The sequence below is a fragment of the Gavialis gangeticus genome, unplaced genomic scaffold, assembly GCF_001723915.1.
Source record: "Gavialis gangeticus isolate Ggan-Ray unplaced genomic scaffold, GavGan_comp1, whole genome shotgun sequence".
In the NCBI taxonomy this organism is placed as follows: domain Eukaryota; kingdom Metazoa; phylum Chordata; order Crocodylia; family Gavialidae; genus Gavialis; species Gavialis gangeticus.
This window is the reverse complement of record NW_017729006.1, coordinates 11,358,414-11,382,170: the sequence shown is the minus strand read 5'-3', so window position 1 is coordinate 11,382,170 and position 23,757 is coordinate 11,358,414. Positions and strand designations below refer to the sequence as shown.

The following is a 23,757-nucleotide window of genomic DNA, read 5'->3' as shown; positions in this document are numbered from 1 at the left end:
CCCCCCCCCCCGACACCCTTTTCCCTACCGCCCGTCGTCGCGGGCTGGGTGGGGCCTGGGCGCCTGGGGGTGCTGCAGCCGTTGGCCCCGCCCCCTGCCGCGGGGCGGGGCGGGGCGGGGCGGGGGGCCCTGCGGAGTGGGCCGTCCGGTAAGAGCGGTGCGCGGGGGTGGGGGAAGCGCTGTAGTGAGCGAGTCAGTGGGCGAGGTGTCGCTGGGCGGGGGAAGCCTCGTTTTCTGCGCCGCTGGGCAGGCGCTGGGGCTCGGGCTTGGGCTCCTCGGGCGTTGCTGCTGCGCTGGGCGTAGGAGGCTCTGGCGCGGTGTCCCGCATAAGTGCGCACCTGGCTGCCTGCGCGGCCCCGCTATAGCTGCGTGGAGCGTTTCCCGGGGGACGGTGGGGACCGGTCTCCCTTTACTGCGTGCTTTGGCTGCACAATGTAGGGCCCGCCGGTTGGATGTGCCCTAAGCCCCTCCTGGAAATCTCCCTTGATAAGGGAGGCCCTTGGGGACTCCCCAGCTGATTTTTTGGGGCAAATAAAAAGGAAACAGGAAGGGGGGTGAGGTCCTGGATTCCTGAGGGACCAAAAGAGGGCACAGAGCAGAGCAGACCGACAGCAACCGCTGCCTCCTGAAGGAGGGGAGGGAGCCTGTGGATGCTGACCAACAGGTAAAACTGCGCAGAGACCTAAGCGGAGGAGCAACAGGCAGACAGCCCCATGCTCGCCTACGTTCTCCTGACCAGAGCCTCTTTCCCAGCCTTGCAGCTGACCAGCATGGCCAGGGCTCAGAGGAAGCTGATCAGGAGGGTCCCGGGGCTTGGAGGGGCCACAGCTGGGGAATAAATAACAAAAAGGTGCAGGAAGAAGGGCAGCCAGGACCACAGCAATAACATGTATTGGGGGCCTCGGACAAAGTCGCCTTTGGAAAAGCTGCCGCGTTGCTGTCTTCCTTGACTCACCAGGACTGGTTCCATGCTGCCTGCAGTGTTAAAACATGCAAACATTTCCTTTTAACGCAGATAGCGCTGGAGCAACATTGTAGGCAGGATGGTCCAGAAATGACAGCAGAGGCAAGGCTTTCCTAGGGCACTGTCTTTTATTGGGCCATCTCTGTAGTTGGGAGAGAGTTTAGGCGAGCTTGAGAATGCAAGACATTTGTTCTCTTAGGTCTGATTGTGGCGAGCTAGGCTCAGCACCACATGTGAAATACAAGAAAAATTGTGCTTGGCTTTAGTAAAACACACCTGTTCAGTAGGGTTCAGACTAAGTCAGTCCAGGTATGGGTATGCTTTCTCAATAATCCATTTACTCTGTGTTTTGAAAACAATAGTATGCTATGTTTAGCTCATGTTTGGACCTGAAGAAAAACATCTTGCATCTGAAAGCTTGTCTTTCTCTCAACTACAGAGGTGGTGCAATAAAAGATAGCACCCTAAGAAATCAGAGAATCAGAAAATGTGGGTTGGGAGGGACCTCAGGAGATCACATCTAGTCCAACGCCCTGCTTAAAGCAGGACCATCCCCAATGAGATCATCCCAGCCAAGGCTTTGTCTAGCTGGGTCTTAAAAACCTCCAAGGATGGAGATTCCACCACCTCTCAGTAGCCTGTTCCACTACCCTCCAGGGGGAGAGTCCTTATTAATATCTAACCTAAACCTCCTTTGCTGCAACTTGAGACAGTTTCTCCTTCCCCTGTCATAATTTCTGAACCATCCTTGCTACAACATTGCTCATGCACTACCTGCATAAGAGGGAATTTTTGTATAGTTTAACATTTCCATTTTTTTGCACGTTCGTGGCACACGTCATTTGTACTGAGATGGGCGTAACCTAGAATGTTCAGCTGTATGGTTCAGCAGGCTTCCCAGGGAGCTCACCGGCCCAGGCAAGTTCAGTTAAATGTGGGAAACTGAGAACAGGAACACAGTGTTAGGTAGGCCTTATGTAATCTGATTTGTTACTCTGCTTGAAAAAGGCCCAATTGTTTAAAAACTTCCATTAACAGTTTGTTTATTTTTACTTTACTGATTTTATTTATATGTCTTTTGGTCTCAGAAGTTGAAAACCAAGACTTAGTAACTACATGAAGCCAAATATTCACTTGGTTATTTAATAATAATAACATACACAATGATGTTTTGTTCTCCAAGGTCTTAGCATCAGAAGTGGAACACAAGTAAAATTGTTTTTGGCTTCAATACAATACTTCTGTTAAGTAGAGTTCAGATGAAGTAATTCCAAATATGTTGTTCTTTTCAATGATCCATTAACTCTGTGTAAAAAATAATAATCATAATAATAAAAATAAATATAAATGATATATTATCTTATAACATTTGTGTAAAGTGTCATTGTTGGTTAGTAAGACTACTGGGGGGTTTCCATTGCCAACACAAATCCCTCTAAGCGTAATTTAACAACCAAATCAAACTGCGTATTACATAACTTCTTGAAAAGTTTCACTTAGTCTTACAGTTAAGATGACTGCTAAGGCACAAAGGAAGAATGGGTCCTCTTGATATTCTGTTAGCTAAAAAATAGGAACTGCAAAAGCAGTAATTTTATATTGGGACTGTTGTAGTCCCTGTATCCTCTTAAGTCTGCTTTACTTGCCCTTTATAAAGTGTCTGTGATATAAAGGTTAAGAAAATCGTTTATTTTTACTGACTTTTCATTTTGTCCAATATTTGAATGCTTGGTGATTGCCGCAAAGGAAGAGCTAGGGATCCATCTAGTCTAGTGACCTTTCTCTGACAGCAGCCAATGCCAGATATTTTGGAGTAGAGGTTTCAAATTCTTTGAGGGCTGGACCCATCCTGGGCACAAAGAAGACCCTGAGCATTCAGCAGCATCTCTGGTTGCAACCCTAAGCATGCAGCCACAGCTCCAGCTCTGACTCAAAGCACAAGGCCAGGGAGATAGGACTGTGGCAGTAGCAACAGGTGACACAACAAGAGGGTTACTGGGCCTGTGTCAGCCTTTGCTTACTCTCCTGCTACCAGTCACCTTGTCTACCAGAGCCTGAGGGCCTGGATTCTGCAACAGGTCACTGTTTCCTCTTCCTTCCCGCAGCCATGCTTCCTAGTGGCCCACCAGTAGTCAGGCAGATCAGGTAAGAGGAGCTCTACAGGACATATGTTTAATATTTCCTGTTTTAGAAGAAGTTAGAAGACCTACTGCAATAAATAGTTTTCAGAGAACTGGATCAGACTCTTCCTTCTAAAGCTCCAATAATTAAATGTTAGCTTCTTCCCTGATTTATGACTTGTTGATATTTCTTTTGAACTCTTGGGTTTGGTGTTTGTTTGTTTAGGGTTTTTTTCCCTTTTTTGCAGTTGGTTGATTTATTTAGTAGTTACTGCAATAACTATGGGTATTCTTATCATCTGTGTACAAATGGCCAGCATCATTTTTTTTCAGTTCTCTTAAACTCCTGATTTCAATTATATCCCTGTGGCAAGGAGTTGCATTGTATAAGTATTTTCTGATGCTAGTTTTGTGGGTGCCACATGTTTTTAAAGGGACAAAATCAATTTGAAAACTTCATCTAAAATTTTTGATCCTACTCTTAACTCTAACATCTAGTATTACTAGACCTGTTGGAAGTTTGTGTTGAAAAACATTTTTGCTGTATCTCTTTGTTTATTTTCTGAATTTGTTAGTACTGTGTTTTTTACAGTCAGTTTTATTCTTCCCCTTGTACAGTCAGTTTCTGTCTTGCTGAAAGGACCACTATAAACATCAGGAGGAAAATTTGAAGAATAGGATTTTTTTTATGTATAAACTGGATTTATAGAGAGGATACATTATCAAATTAATTAACTACTAACTTCTAAAACTATTTGTATTTACAGTTTTTTCTTTGTATGAAGCCATATCTTTTGTTGTGGATTTCTTGTTTATTTTTATTGTTAGTTAATCTTAAATTGAAAGCTAGTTTCTATAAGGACACAAAATCATGGTTTCCAAACATTTTGGAGTAATGGGTTGTTGTCATCCCTCAGTTTCTTGGAGACTCCATCTGTCCTTATCAGACTTTTATTTGAAGAGAGATAATGGGTCTGGTGCAATCAGTGAATCGGTTACCAGGCCTTGCAGACCACAATTAGGGAATCTCTTCCATAAAGAATTAAAAAGGGAATACATTGTCATTAAATATCATTCTTTTGTATGTTTCTTTAAGTGAGTCAGTGGATGTCTGAAAGTTGACTTGAGCATAAGCATTGAGATGTTTGGCCATTTGAGAACTGTGAGGAGGTAAGGTCATTTGCCAGATAAATCCAGTGTTAAAAAAATGCCTGTTTGTGACTTGAGTTTGTATAATGATGATGATTGCTTTTGTATTTAATACTACCATTTATTTTTTTTTTTGGCTCAGCCAGTAGGTTATAGGACATTTCACACAATTATAATTGCAATTAAGGGTTCTAAAAGAACTTGCAATTGTGCAGTGGGTAAGAGAGTAGTGGACACAAGGGAAACAAAACAAAGTTTTGACAATTTGTTTGTTGACACAACGGTTTGTTGTGTGGAAGAAAGCAGCATGCCTAAGCTAAAAGAAAATAATTAAATGTTACTGAACTAAAAGCCAGCACTTCAGAAAGAGCAAATATAGCAAGAATAAAGTGACCTGTTTTTAACAGTTTTCCAACCCACAAGAAAATGTTAAATTTCATAGTAGTAGTATACCCCTTCTTTCAGGAATCAGTAAACTAGTCTGTCCTTCAACCCTATTGCATAATATCTTGTCATAGAGATTGTATTTCATAATATCTTTCACAATGCTCAGACTGTCCTTCACTGAGCAGTAATGACCTTGTTTTTGGTTATGAATCCCCCGTCTCCTTATCTTCCTTGATCTGAGTCCAATTCCTGGAACAAACAATTTCTCCTTGAACAAGACACCTTCTTAAAATTTTTCTTTCCTAAATTCATTATAGTTCTGTCTTTATTTTGTTCCTTTGTTCCAGTCTCAGGTCTGCCTTTCACTTTTATGTGTTTATCCTTCTGTCATGCCAGCTAATTTTGGCCTGCGAGTGTTCTCTTTTTGATCTAGTTCAGAATAGATTTTTGGCTAGAATCCCGAGCCTGCATCTTGCAATCATGAGATTATTACTTTGATAGGAAACAAAACAACTGAAGATGGCCCTATAATTCATGTTTACTCATTAAGCTAGTGGACAGAAGTTATTACCATGTTCCAAAGTAGGCAGTCAGCTTTATTGGAAAAACTTGCATATTTCCCAGAAATAAGTGTGATAGATGGGAACAGGGAGCAGTAAAGAGCAGTTTGCATAAGCTCCTTGCTGCACTCACCAGTTAGGAAGGAGTATAGTGCTGATGTGGAATTTCATTGTAGGTTATCTTTTAAGGTCTCATAGGTTTCCAGCTGGTGGGTATCTGATTAAATGTGATTTCTGGTTACTGGAAGCAAAACGTTTTCTCTCCTTTTGGCTTCCACCTGCTTCCTTTCAGCAAAGGAAGTGTGTAGCAGGAAGGATTTTTTATTTTTCAGTTTTTGGAGTCTTAGTACTTTGTGTCCCTATGTCTGAGTTCTGATACAGAACTTAATAAAGCATATATTAAAGACTCCATCATATTACAGTCTGATTCCCTTCTTTGTTTCCTCCAAGCAAATGGAATTAGCCTCAGTATTTTGCCTCATGGATAACTCCAGAGCCTTCCCATAGTTCAGAGATAATACTAGCAACAAGAGTTATAGCATGAAATCAATGTAGTCCTTCACCCTTTCCTTACTGTGATGTCCTGGGTAGCAGCAATTAAGCTGACCAGACTTGATAGTTTTGGTCTGCTGCTTCACAAAACAACATGCATAAGAGGTGATCAAGATGTCTGTCAATACAAAACAACGTTTCTTTGATCTGGACTTGTTTCTCATTTTTACTGTTGGTTTTTAAAACCAGAAGGACCTGGAGTTTAGTCATTTGTTATAAATGAGAAGTATACATTCCTCAAAGAAATTGATGGCATAGGTTATAACAGACATCATCTCTGGAGCAGGATCAGCTGTGTACAGATGTATCCTGGCATAGCTCATCTGGTTCACTGGGCTCCCCAGATGTTGCCTGTTGTCCCACAGGATGGGCCCCCTGCTCCTCCTGGGACTTCAGGGGTCTGATCCTGTGGGATGACTGCAAATGGAGGAACCCCAGCAGAGGATTCCCCGGGCACTCCTATCCCATTGCCATGCCCTAACTTGGGGTGCATCTCTGCAGATTCCTACAGGGTAATCTCTAGGGCACGGCGGATTGGGCCCCTGAAGGGCCAGGAGCCACCTGCCCAGGGCAGCTGGAGCCTGTAAGCAGCTCTGGGTTGCTCATACTCTTCCGCTGTAAGGCGAACAGAGGAATGCAGCAAAAAAGCAGCAAAAATGTTTACCCCTTGTCATGGCCACAATTTTGGACATTTGTGGTCTGACAAAGAGCATGGATGTGTTTGCTTGGACTTTGTGCCATTATAAAAAATTTTATGGTGGCAAAAAAGTGACTTCTGTTTATAGCACAGCCCACCTTCCTTTGTCAAGGAAAGCTTTCTGCTTGTCGTGGGCAAATGGATTTTTTTTTCAAGCCCTGCTAATTCATTTTTGTTTTAGTAAAGGATGGGTGAATGTCAGCCTCAGTTGCTGTTACATTTCTAACTAAAGGAATAGAAATACAGACAAGAAGATAAGGTAAGGGTCATTATCTCAACCTAAGAACTTTTAACCCTCATTTTTAAGAAGTTGTTGAAAATAAAATTAAAAGTGCATATTAAGCTCTGAGATTGGACAATACAATCAGAATTTTAATACTGGTGGATAGAAGTTCAATTACATGACTGAATCTGCCAAATGGTGCAGTGTTTGGAGGTTCTAACTATTATGAGTATATGAACAATATAATTTTAATCTGACACTTCTCTTCGCAAAATCATTAAGGAAAAAAAAAAGATATGTTTCCTGAATACTGAACTGGGTAGCTAGCTCTATATTGTGCTGTTTTTTTCCCCTTATTTAATTTTTTGATAATATGCACATTTGCAGATGTCTCAGCTTGTAAAAGAGTTTGTGGGGAATTGTGTTTTTGATTTATGGTTGGCTTTACTAGCCCTTTCCCCTTTTATACGAATTTGAATTAACTGAGATTTACCACAGTATTCATTTGCAAAGGCATTTTGCATGTGCAGTAAATGTTGATTGATCTTCCTTTTACTTGCCTTGCAAAATTGTCATGAAAATTTAACAACCCAGGCCAAAAATAATCTGTTAGGCGACTTCTGCCATTATAGTAATGGCAGACAAAAAAATTAATGTGCCATCTATTCCTCAGTAAAATTCTTCACCCAAAGAAATCGCCTGAATATAATTTTATCATGGTATCTTCTTAATTAGTTTTTATATAATCATCACTTTTATGTGAAGTATGCAACTTTGTTCTTATTCTTTATGTATTTACATGTCTTAGTTCAGTTAGCTTCTGGCTATTCTGTACCTGTGTCCGGTATTTTGAAGTGCAGTTTAATGAGAGTATATATAAAGTTAAAACAATATGGTACTGATTTACAAACCTGTACTCTGCTTCTTAGGTTTAAACCAATTGTGAATGTTGATCAAAGAGACAGTGATTTGCAGTGCTAAATTAATTAGAACATTATGAAATCAATTCAAAAGAAGAAATGGTATTACAAAATTATCACTTATTCCACAACTTTGTTTTTATGTCTGCTAGCCTTGATACTTAATACACTAACTCAGATAGCAAACTTTGAACCATGGTTAGAAAATTTAGTGATTCTTTATCCAGAATGTGCTTTTTCCTCCTGTGTGTCTTTTCTGTTATGCAAATCTGCTTTCTCCCAGTTCCCAAATGTTGCCAGAACTTGTCCCTACTTCTACTCCCCTTCCTGACAGTCTTCTGGAGAGATCAGTGTGATATGGTCTTATGACTTTTTAGGTTGGGAAACTAAACATTGTTACCTGCTGTTGCAACTAGTTTCTTTTTACATCAGTTAAAAATTATGATTCTGATGTTTCAGCTCTTACTCTCTCCATTCTTCCTTCCATTGGCCTACTTCTTGCCCTCTTAGTCTTGAAAATTCTCCTTTAACTTTACCTAATTGAAGTTTGTTCCTTCACACTGGTGTTTAATTGAGCTAGGATTTCTTCATCCAAAAGCTCCCTCCACTCATATCTGACTTTAAACAATCCACCTATTACCAAAAGCAGGTCCCAATTAACATTTCCTTTCTTCCACTGCTTTCTTTCATCCTTCCTTTCCTCAATTTCAGATAACTTTTTTTTAATCTTTTACTCTGGTCTGTCTGCTTACATCATTTTTATCTTTAGGAAATACTCTGATTTCCAAAGCACACTAAGTTTGCTTAGGTTTAAAAAACAGGCAGGGGCATACAGCTCTTGGAAGAAAACATGGGTGGTTTGTCTTAGCTGAAGTATGATTTTTTTTTTTTTTAAACCAGCAATAATGCTTTTTTTGTTATCATATTCTTCATCCATGAATATCAAAGTGCTTTACAAGTACCCTGTTTTCAGCCTGGAGATTTGAAACTGTTGATGGACATTGCCTTTCAGAAAGAACAGTTCAAACACCAGAGGCAGATATGTCCAATTTAATTCAGTTGCTAGTATTTAATCACAGGAATTTGTGGGAGCTTTACATCTGAGCATATTTTAAGAAGAGAGAGAGAGAGACTGTTATCCCACTGTTTAAATGGTTCTAATCAGAGCCATTAGTAGCCAGCATCTCTGAAACACTATAACCTCATTCTGTTTAAATGGGATTTTGTAGATCCCAGGGGATGAAAATCCAGTGTTCAGGCTTCTGTTGCATCTTTTTAATGTGATATAGATTTTATATTGAGAGTGTTTACACCATTCTAGTTATATTTGTTTTATGTAATGTATATCACAGCTTTGTCATTTGGTGGATTACTTAATGCATAAAACTTCTGTTACTTTGTTAGGTTGTGTCTGGAGAAAATATTGCTGCAGTGGATTCTTCAAGCAAGAGCTTTGTCAGGGGCTGATGCCATCAATGCTCTCAGACCTTTCTATTTTGCTGTGCATCCAGATTTCTTTGGCCAGCATCCTAGAGAGAGGGTAAAAATGTTAATTTTTTAGAAGCGTTTTTTCTTGTATGTGGTTTATATGGGCATATTGTAGTTTTTACACTGTCAGGAATAACATTTTAACGTGATTGATGCTGGAAAGCAGAAAAGTAATAATTGTATTAAAATAGCATACTTCAGATTCTTTCTTCAGTCACTTATTCAATTTAATTTATACACAGTTTATCCTGAAACTCTCTAATCAGCCCTGTGTTATGCATCACTTCCTTTAACAATCAGGAGTCTTGCATTAATTTTAAATTTTGTGTTCCTACTATTTTTGACAGGCTTCCAGATTGGCGTCACTGGACAAATAATGACTTTTTTTACACTTTTGATCAACCTCTGTTCTTTAGCTGTTTTGGAAGCTGAAGTGTATAATGCAAAGCATTGTTGCATACTTTAATTTATCACATACATATTTTCACTGTTTATTCAGTGAAGACAATTGGTGCATTTCTGGTAGGCAACGAGTGTGTGTGTGTGTGTGTGTGTGTGTGTGTGTGTGGGTGTGTGTGTGTGTGTGTGTGTGGGTGTGTGTGTGTGTGTGTGTGTGGGTGTGTGTGTGTGTGTGTGTGTGGGTGTGTGTGTGTGTGTGTGTGTGGGTGTGTGTGTGTGTGTGTGTGTGGGTGTGTGTGTGTGTGTGTGTGTGGGTGTGTGTGTGTGTGTGTGTGTGGGTGTGTGTGTGTGTGTGTGTGTGGGTGTGTGTGTGTGTGTGTGTGTGGGTGTGTGTGTGTGTGTGTGTGTGGGTGTGTGTGTGTGTGTGTGTGTGGGTGTGTGTGTGTGTGTGTGTGTGTAATTATTGCCTATCAGAAATGCATTGTGTTTTGTTGCCATGGAAATGTTTCTTTTTTGATTATATTGAAATACCAAAATTTTTCATAACTATAGCATGTTGTTCTGATTAAAAGTCAACCCTGCTTTTGGAGGTTGAACTTTGAGGAAAACAGGTTTTCTCCCTGACTTTAAGTAGGTAACTACAAGTAAAGACCTTGAACTGCTGTTGCTCTTGTGAGATTCCCCTACTCCCCCCCACAGAAGAATCAGATAACCAAGGAAAGGAACCAAGGGGTTAAATGCACTAAAAATACTAAAATAAAAACCACGCTGAAACAAATTCTGACTTGGTATGTTTATTGCATGCACAAGAATAATGCAAGTACAAAAGTCAGAAATTTCAAGGATCTTATTACAGGTCAACCCCACGTATAGGTTGAGACAATTTTTTATGATTCTTTTGGAGGAATTAGAAAGGTGAGCTTATGATCAGAAGCTTTTGTGAAACTAATACTCTGCATATTTGTTTTAAAAGGAAGTTAATATGAAATAAGCCAACAAAAGTCAGTATTTACAACAGTTCTTAACTTTTTTCTTTGTTACAGGAAATCAATGAAAACTCTCTGAAGAGGCTAAATGGTTATTTAGAGAATATACAGAAACCAGGATATAAACCTTTTACACCAACTCGTCTCACATTTTACGTGAGAGAGAGAGAGCACAATTCTTCTAGTGTCCAAGAATCCCTCAGTCCTTCAGGTGACTTTTTTTTTTTTTTTTTGGTAACTTTTCTTGCTAAATGGCCTGAATCTAAGATGATTTTGAATTAAGGTGATTTCCCCAATGATAAGATTCTACACATGAAAAATTATAAATTTGTTATAATTTTCTGTCTGGAATCTAATTATTGGAGGGCCATATTAAATTCACCCCCTCTCTCCTCCCTCCCCACCCCACCCATTATGGAAAAGCAGTTAAAGGGAGCAAGTGGCAGGGAAAGCTATTGAAGGGGTGAGGGAAATTCATCTTGGAATCAAGTAAATATGATAAATGCTGAAAGACCTTCCCGCAGCTATGTGCTGTAACATTTTTCGCACTTTTACAGGGCTGTCTCTAATAAACTCTGTCCATTGTCAGTTGGCATTGGATGAGGCCTTAGAAGGCACCCCAAGTTACTGCGCATTTTCTATGAGCGAGAAAATTGGGTTAAATGCAACTAGGAGTTGGTTTCCAGTAATCTTAAAACAAAGTCAAAATGCACCTTGAAATATTTGCTCAGTCACAATGTTTTTAATTCCATTCTTCATCTCTGTAACTGAGCAATAGTTCAGTAATTTCCTTGTTATGTGTTCAAGGTGTACTATATAGAATAGACACATGTTATAGGAGAACTGATTGTCCTAGGACAGCAGCAGAACATTTTTAAGTAGAAGTTGCAGCATGCCCGAAGCATTAATAGATTGAGAAGAGAAGATGATTCGTTGTCAATTTTGGACTATTTGTAAATGTGATATTTTTTCTTTTTTACAATTTTGTCTCTAATGAAATGTTAAACTGTATTTGTTTTACTTCATGTTATGCTTCTTACTAGTTAAAAAAATTCTTGCATGAATAAAATTTACAAGACAAAACTCATTAATCTGCTGAGAGAGAATAGGGGTTTTCTTGAATCAGTTATTTCTAAGAATACTAGAGTTTTGTCGTGTTAGTAGTTGGAGTAGGGTGACTGTGAACTGGGGTGCCTGTAGTATTTCTTCCGATTCTGCCATTGACTTGTTTCATGACCTCAGACAAGTCATGGAGGCTCTGTCTATACACAGGAAATTTACTGATGTCAGCACCATCAAGCCTGTGGAAGTGGCGCGGCCATCTCCACACAGCTTTTGGGGTAGACTATTCAACACTACTGAGTGATAGTGCCAGATTGTTTATGCCAAAGCTAATTAAACTGACCATGCAAATGAGACCACGCTGCTTCTAGTTTAGGAGGCAGCCTGTCCAGAGTAGTGCAGTGTGTTTTGAGGGTACTTCTACGCAGTGTGGTAAGTTTGTAGTACGGATGTAGCCTTAGCCTCCCCACATACATGGGAAGAATTATGAAGTGTCTAAAAAATTATACTCTTAAGAGTGCAGAGTGCTCTTAAGCCTCTGATTCATTCTGTGCAAAATGCTTTTTGGTACAGAAGGTCTTTCAGACAAAACTGCCACAAGGCAACAAGTGTTTTGTGGCTTTTCTTTTTTGCAGCAATTGTAGATAAAGCACAGTTAAGCCAAGTAGTTTTCAACTCAGTTGTAAATATTAAAGCAGAGCATCAAAGGTATAGCCAGCGGAGCCCCATCATCCTGCTTCTGGGGCACGCAGCATGCATCACCAGACTGGCCCCACACACAGGGCCCCAAATATGTACTGCATGCAGTGCCTGCTCCAGCCACTCTACGAGCCAGTCTGCATTAGGTGCCTGCTTCACTCAGTCCAAGACAAGTGCTGCATACAGTACCTGCTCAGGCTGGTCCAGGACCGTCGCTGCACATGGCACCCACCCTGGCTGGTCTGTCCTGGACTAGCTGGAGCAAGTACTGTATGCATTGTGCATCCTGGCTATGCACCATGTATTCTAGAACAGGTGCCTCAGGCCCTTGTATTCCAACATGAGGGGGATGGTCTGTGGAGCCAGCTCCATGGAATTCATCGAGCCCATAGACCAGCCCTGTACCACTCATCTAGCCAGTGGGACCAGATGAGTTTGACATTCTTAGGTTAAACTATATTCTGGTGTCTTCTCTCATGAAACCAGTTTAGTCTGCTATACTTGTGTAATAAACTTTATACATAATTTTACTGTGAAATGTATCATTATACATGTGTGGTTTGCTTTAGTTTTGTAAGTTAAGAACGAAAGCTTTATATGCAATTAAGTTATCTAATTGTTTTGGGGATTACATTTCATAGGATTTCGAGCAGTCAGTTTTACTTTGCACACCAAGGACCTGCTAAGCACAGTATTAGATATTCTCAACTCCTGCAGCTTATCTACTGAACATGTTCAGAGTCTGAATGCTAGTGTGGACTCTCAACCCCACAAGGAAACAAAAGGGACATTCTACAGGCCAATCAAATGGGACAAGACTTATTATTCATTTACTGGATTCAAGGATCCTGAGGAAGAATTGGAGCAAGCCCAGAAAATGGAAACTACCCTAATGTATGTAAAGATTTTTATTTATTTAATTAACATTTATCATGGTAAAACGTCAGAAAAACAGAGATGTAAAAATTCCTGATAAATTGTTCTATATTTTATCATCCATAGTATGGTTCTGTATGGTACATCAGTATGCTGTATTTTCTTGCATACATTACCACCCTGGAATAAGATGCACATCTTATTTTTGAAAGGCAGAATGAGCAAAAGGTCTTTACTTGTGTCAAGTAACAGAGTACCAGCAGCTAAGAACCTGAGCCTGCTCATTGTTTTGCTCTCTGTGGATTGCTTTCTTACTTCACTTTTGCTTTCACTCAGCCAAAGATTATGCAACAGAAACTGATGTTGCTGTATTTCCTTGCATATAATGCACACTTCAATTTCTAGCAGCTGTTTTTTTCGGGGGGAAACAGTGTATGTAATAAAATATGGTAATAAAAGGGCACTCAAATGAGCTACTGAAATACCAAGGTGCCAGTAGGTAAAGAAACAGGCCATAGTGAGAGGTCATAGTTGGATGGCTTGTTTGCTATGGAATACCACTACTAACTCAACAGGGGGAGCAAAAGTTTTCAATTGTTGTAATTCACTTAATTACATTTTGGATCACACAATTATAAATTTGAATCTGTACAATCCAAACTGTCAATTTTTCACTATAGTGTAGGGCGCATAAAAAAGCTCACTTCCAGGATGTGTGCATTTATAAGATGTGTAAGAGTAAAAAAATATAGGGAGGTGGGGGTAGAATGTAATAAACATATATGAAAGGCATTCTTTGTCTTGTTTTTTCCAAGAAGTACTGAAAACAGGTTAGTACTCTTAAATGTCTTATAAATGCACACACCCTTTTCTGAGTGTGGTGATCCTGAGGTTTTTAAATCACTAGAATTAAAATACAAAGATCATTATACTTTTTCAAGTTTAGTCCTTTGATATAACCATGTGAAGTGTGTGCTACTTGTGTTCAGTGCAGAACTAATTAGATTGTAAGATCTGGGGCAGAGAGCACCTTTCGTTCTACAATAACGTGGCCTGCATACAGCAGTAGTTTGCTACTGAAAGCATAACTGAACATTGTATTCTGTATGGAACTGTACACTATTTTTACAAATGAGTTGTTTTTGACCATGTTATCATAGTTATTTTCAATATTGAGTATTGAATATTTGAATATTCACTATTCTTCAAATAATTTGACCATTCTTATTTTGATATATTTCCTTTGTTATCATTTATCTTGTAAAAATAAGAACCAGTAGTCATTTGGTTGTTTATAATGAAGATTTGGATCACTAATTTAAATATTGTGAAAAATAATCTATTAACTCAACTACACAACAAGGCTTTTTTCCAGCATGCTGACTGGGGAGGAAAAGCCTCTGGTCTTACCTTTGCATACAAGGAAACCACTTTAAATACATTGTCTATCTTTGATCCGCAGCTAAAAGCAGCATGTGGTCAGTAATATAAACTGACTATGGAGTACGTGGCCTATAGGCAAACGTGCTGATAGAAGCCTACTAGAAGGATAGTTTAGTCCAGCCTGTCTGAATAAAGATATATAGTAGTGTCCATTGAGTGCAGTCACTCTCAGTACTGACTCTTTTTTTCAAGTCATGGTGAGCTACCCTCTTGCATACATTTCAACTTCATTTCCACTTCCATAGCTGAGCACAGTACCTTTATTGCCCATTTCCAGTCATTTCTGTTTCTTCAGCAGCCTTGAGTGTCTGGCAAACATCACCAAACAGGACCAAAAACAGTTCACCTAGAATTCCTCTATGACCCCCTCTCTCAGCCTGTTGTACATAATTAGTGTGGCCCCACGTTCCATGAGATGAAGGTGGATCAGGTTGCCCTGTGCCTCACCTGCGCTGAGCTACCCCCCTCACTGTGCCCAGCCACCTTCCAGACTCCAAGTGCCTCCCTGGGGGTGCCTCACGTCTGGCCAACCCCCTTCCTGGAGCACACCTACTAGCCTAGAGGTAACACTGCCATCACCCAGGGTCTGGGCTGATTCTGGCTCTGTGCCCCCTGGGAAACGCAGGGTACTCGACCCACTTCAAGAACTTGGGGTGCTTCCGTCAGTCTGAAGCACAAATAGTGGTCTCCCTTAGCCAAACTAAGGGGACCCCAAGACATAATCTAGCTCCTCTCCCAATAAGTCTCCCATGCTAGATACAAAGGAGAACTTCATTGCCTACAAAAGGTGTAGGTTTGAAATAGGGTACAGCAATATCAGAGAAATCCCATAGAACAAACAAGGTGGCTGTGGGAATCCTTTGATCACGCATCTGAGTTACTGAAAGCCATATATCTAGTTAGATCCCAGGTAGCTTACGAGTATTATCCAGAGGCAGGTGGAGATTTCCTCTGGAGGCAGGCAGTTCACTGATCATGAGTTTCAAGAGAGAGAGCAAGTTTTAGATGGTCCAGCTTTTCTCTTTCTGAGTTTTCATCATGGCTACTGCCCCTCCTCCTGGGCAGTCCTTAACTTACATAGACCTTATGACCTCATTTACCTGGTCCAATGGAGGCCAGCACCTGTTGGCTGTCAGCCAACCAATTTGAAATGCATCACTGATCGCCAGGTAGACTAGCAGATTCTCTAGCCCCCTCCCAGTCAGGTTGGCATTGCTTAGAACAAGCCCCTCACCCAGGTATGTGATGCCAGTCATATAAGTAGAGGGAACAGGTTTCCCCCCTCCCTCAGGAATGTATCCAGCTCAGGGTCACATGAAGAGATGGGGCAGAGGAGTGACCGTGGTAACTAAATTGTCAGGTAGCAGAGTTTTGGAGAGAGACAAGGATGGTATTCTGCCACAGTTTGTTCTATATAAAGTACATACCGAAGTGCTGCTTAAAAGTGTGTTTATGGACTACCTGTGCTAAAATTTGCAGCAATTGCAAAAAAGGTAGAATGCATCAATTCTGGATGGATGAAATCTATGGGTAGGTACTATATGCAAATTACTACAGCTACGTTTATTTCAAGGTCAGTTTTTTCAAATTTACCCCTCGCTTCCATGCGCTCAGGGAAAGACGGGAAGGGAAGGGCCAGGCCTGCAGGTGAATGAATTTGGGGGACAGAAGGAAAAGGGGCCACCTGACACCCCAAATTTAATTTACTTGCTGTAGCAGTGGAAGGGGGACAAATTCAAGGCAGACCTCCAATAATTAGATTCTGTACCTGGCAAATTATACAAATTTTTTCCATATATAGAATCTAATTATTGTGGGGTCATCTAAATGGGATAGTCTTATTTAAGTAAATATCACTCAGAAATATTTAGTTGAATGGTTCTGTGAAAATCTCTCATAACTATAGATTGAGGGTTTTGTTTAGGTTTTTTTTTTTTAAGTGCTAACCAATATTACATGCGCTGCTTGTTTCTCATGTGCTGTGTAGCATGGCAGAAAGCACGATTGTAGGGAACCTGTATCAGATCCTATTGCGTCTTTACTTTTAACATGTCAGGGACAGAGAGAAATTTAGGTACGTTAGTCACTTTCCTGTTGCTTGATTTGGAATTTCACTGAGCTTTGTTGATTCACCTCAGTGGAAGTCAATCTTCAATGCTCTTAAGACTTACTGAACAAAGCGTCTCTTCACTACATGTTAGCCTTGGGGCAGCAATAGAATGCCTTCTAGCATATTTTTCTGGATATTGTCAACTGTGGCTTGTATTCCCTCTGCTTTTTCTCGTTTTAGCCTGAGTCCCTGCAGCTTTTAAAAATAGCCTATGACCACATTCACCATTTTGCACAAATAAGTATAAGTGCTGTGGTCTCAGTGAAGTCAAAGATTTGAATGTTGTGAGATGATCAGAAGTCATTGTGAACCCCTAGGCTCCAGAATGAGTTCCTCCTTGTAAGTTTTGGAGAATCTAGCCACAAAAGTCATATAAGGTTTCAGTTTCCAGTAAGCCAGATTTGATACCTGTTATGCCTCAAGACTGAGTTGGTATTGCCTCCAGTGGTGTAGGTCTGGTGGGTTAGGACCCCTTGCTTACTTTCCAACTCATGAAAGCAGGCAGCTGGATACCTTGTATAAGGGTTGCTGTATTATTTTGAAACTTGGTGATTAGCAAATACGAGTGAAGTTTGTTGAAACTGACTCATGGTCCAGTGTATCTTCACTTTCTCATAATGCTCAAACTCATACTGCCCCAGTACATCATATTAGACTTTGACTGCCATCAAGAGACACAAAAAAAATTAAAACAATCTTTTATCCATGAGATCTCTTAGATCCTGCTTTTTAAAAAGCTTACAAACCTAGAGCTTTTGGAGACTTTGTTTGTTCAGGGATCTGTAGCTACCTATTTATACCACAGCATAAATGTAACATTAAAAATAGCCTATTTTTAAATAAATCTCACCTTCCCTGGTACCTTGAAATAGCTCTTACTGTTAACAATAATGTTTGCAACTTATTGTGCAACCTACATGAGAAAAATGGCATTGTGCATCTGTATATTGTTCTCATTTTCCAGTTCCTGGCTAGAGAATAATGAAGAAAGTGCAGTAAAGAAGCTGAAGAACAGCTTGCCACGTAGAAAAGAACTAGAGCGTTTAAAAAGTGAACTCTGTCATCAACTGCAGCTCTCTGATATCAGGTAATGCAATACAGGAGACCTAAATTCATGTGGTCCAAACAAGCATTTTTTGCAGTTTGGTAAAACCACATGATTACATTAAAAAAGTAGTACCATGAACTTATTCCATCACAATATCTTTGTTATGTGTACTTAAAAAAGTGGTATTTCTCTATTTTTTTTTCAGAACAGTTCTAAAGGATTTAAAAATTGCATTTACGTTTTACTCTATTAGTCGTAGTCTTACAAGGCAGGACCTGGGTATTGCTTAAAATAACCAGGTGCTTAGCTACTTTGCTTGCTAAGTTCACTTTCCTGACTTTAGGCTTAGTTTAGTTAATTAGCCTGGCAGTAAACACCTACAGCTTCTCTCTCAATTCTGTATCTTGCGCAACTTTTGACTTACTGACACCCTGTGAAGATGTTTAAAAGTGACCTTACCATCCAAAATAAGGGAAACAAGGTAACATAAAGCACAGAATAGAGCCTGTCTTAAAGTTGCTAAAATACTCTCTCTGATTTTTTTACTCCAAAATTATTTCTCAGAAAATACAACTCGTTTAAAACTGGAGAACAGAAATGTAGCTCTTCAGGATATAATATTTTAAAATTTGTTCTTAATGCAGTTATACAGTTTATTTAGAATATTTCTTGAGTTAAAACTTTATAGAGCCTTCTTGAACATTGACTTTAGATATGACCAAAAATAAGCTAATTATATATAATATAACTTATTAAAAATGTTCATATTTAGGAACCAAAACAAGCTAATTACATATGTAATTTATATTTTTATATATACAGTAATTTTCTTCCACAATTTATCAAAATATTGTAACTCTACACTGGCACATTTTAACCTTAAAATAACTTAGAAAGAAATAAAGTTCAGTTTAGACATCTCTCTTACTGGCAGTGTAATTATATTTGAAAGAGAAACTGCTATATGTGTCTGTTCAGGTCAATGCTAGAATATGCATAGTGTTAAAAGTAAGTAGGGACCAAGAATCTTGCAGTGTCTGAGAATGTGAAAGAATCCCGAGTTCTGCAATTCTAAGGGCCAAATCAGCCTTGATGTATAACATCAGACAAATTTAAGACACATCTGCATTCTGCTAGATAACGCTATAAGCATCTTGGCATGGCACTCCTTGTGCCCTTGATACCAAGGCTAGGTATAGACAGTCAAAAAGCCTGAGGCTGAATCAATTCATTCTTTGCAGGTTAGTCTAAGCTGCGCAGATTGAGCCAATTAGCAAATAGACATACATTCACTTTTGATTCAGGAAATGCAGCCACATGCCTGCAGTGGCTCAAGCCAAACGTCAGGGGCACTAGAGCACGCCTGCCAGCTACTGCCAAAGTGGAGGGAAGACAGAAGCCCTCCAAGGCTCTCACCCCATCCCTGCTGGAGCAGGTGGGGTGTAACCAGGCACCAGCCCAGGGCTAGCATGCTGGAGTGTGGGGGTTTAAAACCCTTCCCTGGCCACCACGGAAGCAGGAAGCAGGACGCAGTGCCTGCCAGGCTTCTGCCCCTCCCCCGCCACGCCATTCAAGAGGGGAGCAGTTGCTGCCAGGCTAAGGAGTGGGGTAGGGGGAAAAAGTAGTGGTATTGAATTCATAAAAGCTTGAACAAGAATAGTCCTTTCTCTGAAGCAAACATCTATTGAACACAGCACTTTGTAACCTCAGACGTACAACAGAACAACCAAAAACCTTCACCTGTTCTAAAATACAACTCAGTAAAACACAGAGAGCACTCACAACTTGGTCTAACTTAAAATGGAATGTAATAAACCAAAAAGACAAGAGACTTACATAAGTCTTACATAAACCTGAGGGCAGAGTGTCTCCTTACAGCCAGGGATTCCTTGCTTGGATATTCCAGTCTCCCACCTTTTACAGGTGCTGCTTTATAATGTAAATGTAGTTCTCTGATTTCTTTGGTCACACTAGCTCAAGCTGTCTGTGACCCTCTCCCGTTCCTCATCTCCAGCATATACATGTGATGATTGTGCCAGGTCTTTGCCAACACCTCCCACCTCTAAGTCTGGTCCTGCAGGGCTTGGAGCCACTGCTGAGCTGAGGAAAGGGGGATTAAAGTCCTCCCAGACCCCAGCCTAGGTTTGCCTGGGACGTGGGAGCATTCCCTATCTAGCAGTTGGGCCAAATAATTGGACTATGCACTGAGTATCTCAGTAAAGGGTCAAAGAAGGAAGTAGTCCTTCTCCTTGTGGAACAGAGTAACAGTAATGTGTAAGTGTGCCTATTTCAACTGTACAGTGAGAGTAGCCCTGTTGATGGGACCACCTGTAAATTAAATTATCTTTGCAGAATAAAAACTAGTGTTGCAGCAGTTGTCACAATCCTAATCTTACCTTCACCTGAGAAACCAGTAATTTTATAGATAACTAACTTGTATTTAGTACCCTTTTGCTTAGAGAGAAAATGCTCATTGCTTCTCAGAATGTTTTTTTTCTATCCATTACTTTTTATGTTTAATTGTTATATTTGGAGAGGTGTAGGGTTTTTGTATTTGCTTTTTCCCCTTTCATCTCTATCGCAGAGTTGGCACCTGCTTCAAGAGAAATTGTAAAAAAGTTGGCCAAATGGTTTATGTACAGTGTTTAATAGCATATTACTCAGACCGCTTTACACATTCCCCACAGGGATGTTTGCTACTTATTGCTCTTGAAGAAGGGTGAATTTAATATAAAATTATAGAAAAATACATCCGTCTGAAAGGGACCTTCAGGTCATCTAGTCCAACCCCCTGTCTAAGTATCCCAACCTCATGATTATTACCTGCATTTTTAGTGCCCAAATATGCCAAGAACGTAAATAATAAATAAATGAAATCTCTTTATAATACTGAGATTGAAATAATATTTTCAGTTTTATTTTGTTTAGATGGCAGAGAAGTTGGGATATTGCTCATCGTTGTAGCCAGCTGCACAGTTTAAGTCGTTTAGCTCACCAGAGACCAGAAGTTCTAATGAATGTTAAAGGTATGTTTCTTGTTACTTTTCTCTTTCGTATGTCAGTGCAATAATACAACCATGAATCTTAGACTTTACGCTTGTGACACACTAAAAAAAGTGCCAGAGCTACTTGAAATTATCAGTGATACACTGCAATTTTAAAAGTAGTTACTTTAAATACTCCTCCTTTTTAAATGACATTAGAATCAATTGATGTCTTACCTTTCAAATAACTTCAAGAGTTACTGGATAGATGGATGGAAGCATTAAACTTGCTTGTGTCAACTTTGGAGAGCAAATTCCATGCTACCATACTCTAAAAAACATGACAAATGCCACATGCATACTTTCATAGTTTCTAGGTCGGAAGGGACACGAGTAGATCATCTAGTCCGACCCCCTGCCATGGCAGGAAAGAGTACTGGGGTCAAATGACCCCAGCAAAGTGTAGATCTAGCCTCCTCTTAAAGACCCCCAGGGTAGGAGCCAGCACCAGTTCTCTTGGAAGTTGGTTCCAGATCCTAGCCGCCCTGACAGTGAAGTACCGCCTCCTGATATCTAGCCTAAATCTACCCTCTGCCAGCTTGTGACTGTTATTCCTGGTCACTCCTGGTAGTGCTCGGGGAACAGGGACTTCCCCAGTGCCTGCTGGTCCCCCCTGACTAGTTTGGAACAAGCCACTAGATCCCCCCTCAGCCTTCTCTTGTGGAGGCTGAACAGGTTCAGGTCCCGTAGCCTCTCCTCATAGGGCCTGCCGTGCTGCCCCCGATCATGCGAGTGGCCCTCCTCTGGACCCTCTCCATGCTGTCCACATCCCTCTTGAAGTGCAGTGCCCAGAACTGGATGCAGTACTCCAGCGGCGGCCTGACCAGTGCCGCATAGAGGGGGAGTATCACCTCCTTGGACCTGCTTGAGATGTATCTGCGGATGCATGACAAGGTGCGGTTGGCCTTCCTGGCCGCATCCCTGCACTGCCAGCCCATGTTCATCTTGGCATCAATAATGACTCCAAGATCCTTTTCTGCCTCTGTCCTGACAAGAAGGGAGTTTCCCAACCTGTAGGTATGGTGCTGGTTGTTCCTCCCCAGGTGCATCACTTTGCACTTGTCGGTGTTGAATCCCATCCTGTTTTCATCCACCCACCCTTGTAACCTGTCTAGGTCCGTTTACAACCTATTCCTCCCTTCTAGCGTGCCCACATCCCCCCACATCTTAATGTCATCAGCAAATTTGAACAGGGTGCTTTTTACCCCCTAGTCTAAGTCACTGATGAAGATGTTGAACACTGTGGGCCCGAGGACCAAGCCCTGCGGAACTCCACTGCCCACATCCCTCCAGGCCAAAAATGACCCATCCACTACCACTCTCTGGGTGTGGCCCTCCAGCCAGTTGGTGACCCAGTTGACTGTGTAGGTGTCGAGACCACAGCCCCCCAGTTTCTTAATGAGAACGGGGTGAGAGACAGTGTTGAAGGCCTTCCGAAAGTCCAGGAAGACTATGTCCACTGCTACCCCTGCATCTAAGGATTTGCCTAAACTGGACAAAAGTACTTTTACCAGAACCAGAGTTCCTAGCACAAGAACTCTAGGAAAAATCCCAGTTTTTCTTTGGGATAAGGAGACAAAAGGCACGGACTTACTGTAGTTGAAAAAAAATCTATTATGGTTTTGTCTGGCTGCTCTACCCCATGGTAAGCAGAAGTAAATCTTCAGTAATTTGCTGTTTTATTCAGGTTAAATGAATCGTGGTAGTTTTAAGGTATAATCAGATGTAACAAAACATTTCAAAAGCCTTTGAAATGTTCCACAAGTGGATAATACCTACTTAAAATAACTCATTTAAAGATTTAATTTTTCCATACTTGTGCATAGAGAGGGAGGCATAGTGAGTGAACACTCAGCTTTCTATGTGGCAGTCTAGTAAGAATAGAAGTTAGACTCCCTTTCCCCACCCTGCTTACCTCCTCTCCTACTCTCTAATTTCCTCTCCCCTCTTCCTCCCATGAAGGGGAGTGGAAAGCAAAGTGCATTCATTGTAGTCTCCTCTAGTGCCTAGGTTGGCACTAGAGCAGCATTTCTGAACCTGTGGGTTGTGATCCAAAAGTGGGTCGCAAAAATATGTGAAGAGGTCATGAACAAACTTTAAGAATGGATAAACAAACTTTAAAAACTGATTCCGCTTTAAAGGAGAAAATCATGGAAATGGTGGCTTTTCCCTTGCAGACAGTTCCAGTATTTGGCAATCGGGTGTATGCACCTTTGTACCAGTCAGTTCTTAACACAATCTTGATTATTTCTTCCCCATGTTTAGACTGAATTACCTAAGGGAGTAATTTTATTATTATCCTCCAGCATTTGTGTCCTTTGCTTTTGAAAGAACAAAGAAGGCTCTAATTTTAGGGTGTTTCTATTTATTAATATATCATGCAGAGCCTTGTGGGGAGTGGTGGTAAGCATGGTGGTTTGGGCAAGATTAACCATTTATTATTTGCATGAAATAAATTTACTCTAAGCTACTAATCCTCTCTCAGTGTACATTATCTTCCATGTGCAGTGTTTAAAAGTGACATTGTCCAAAAAAGTCTATAAAATAAAATTCTGTATAGCTAAATTGCAAATCTACCTAAAGCATAGGGAGAGTGAGAGAGTAAATAATAAATTATGTTTTTTATTGGGGGCAAATATCCTTGAGTTTGAGCTTTCAGAATGATCTGGTCTTTACATGGTGAGAATTAACACGCAAATTATTACTCATTTTTGGTCATCCTGAAAAGATTTTTTTTGTTTTGAAATGCAGTAATCTAATTAAGGCTTGAATAGTTGAAGTGCAGTAAAAAATAGTTGTGGAAAGTGACTAAAGAACTTTTTCATCATTTTAGGATACACAGTTATATTTACAGATTGTTCAGGTCTGAGTGCAACAGGCCACATAATGCTTGGGACCATGGATGTTCATCACCACTGGACCAAAGTAAGAACATTTCATAGTAAAGAATAATCATTTTGTATTTATGTCACCCTGTATACATGAATTTGTTTTCATCTTTGTGTAACCAAAAAATCTTAAATAACTGCT

At 40.4% G+C, this 23,757-nt stretch overlaps 1 protein-coding gene across 2 annotated transcripts in view; it reads left to right on the top strand.

Moving 5' to 3' along the window:
• The first annotated feature begins 40 nt into the window (after positions 1-40).
• The window catches only part of TCAIM (T-cell activation inhibitor, mitochondrial), a 40,167-nt gene continuing 16,450 nt past the window's right edge, over positions 41-23,757 (top strand). The window contains exons 1-8 of one of the 2 annotated variants that reach the window (XM_019508813.1): positions 41-148; positions 4,181-4,254; positions 8,977-9,112; positions 10,503-10,656; positions 12,848-13,100; positions 17,600-17,722; positions 20,612-20,709; positions 23,561-23,652. In XM_019508813.1, coding sequence (XP_019364358.1) covers positions 4,226-4,254; positions 8,977-9,112; positions 10,503-10,656; positions 12,848-13,100; positions 17,600-17,722; positions 20,612-20,709; positions 23,561-23,652 — 885 coding nt within the window. In that variant the 5' untranslated portion in view covers positions 41-148; positions 4,181-4,225. Of the gene's footprint in view, positions 149-2,932; positions 3,110-4,180; positions 4,255-8,976; positions 9,113-10,502; positions 10,657-12,847; positions 13,101-17,599; positions 17,723-20,611; positions 20,710-23,560; positions 23,653-23,757 lie in introns of those variants that run through there. The other variant, XM_019508812.1, reaches the window with a different exon arrangement.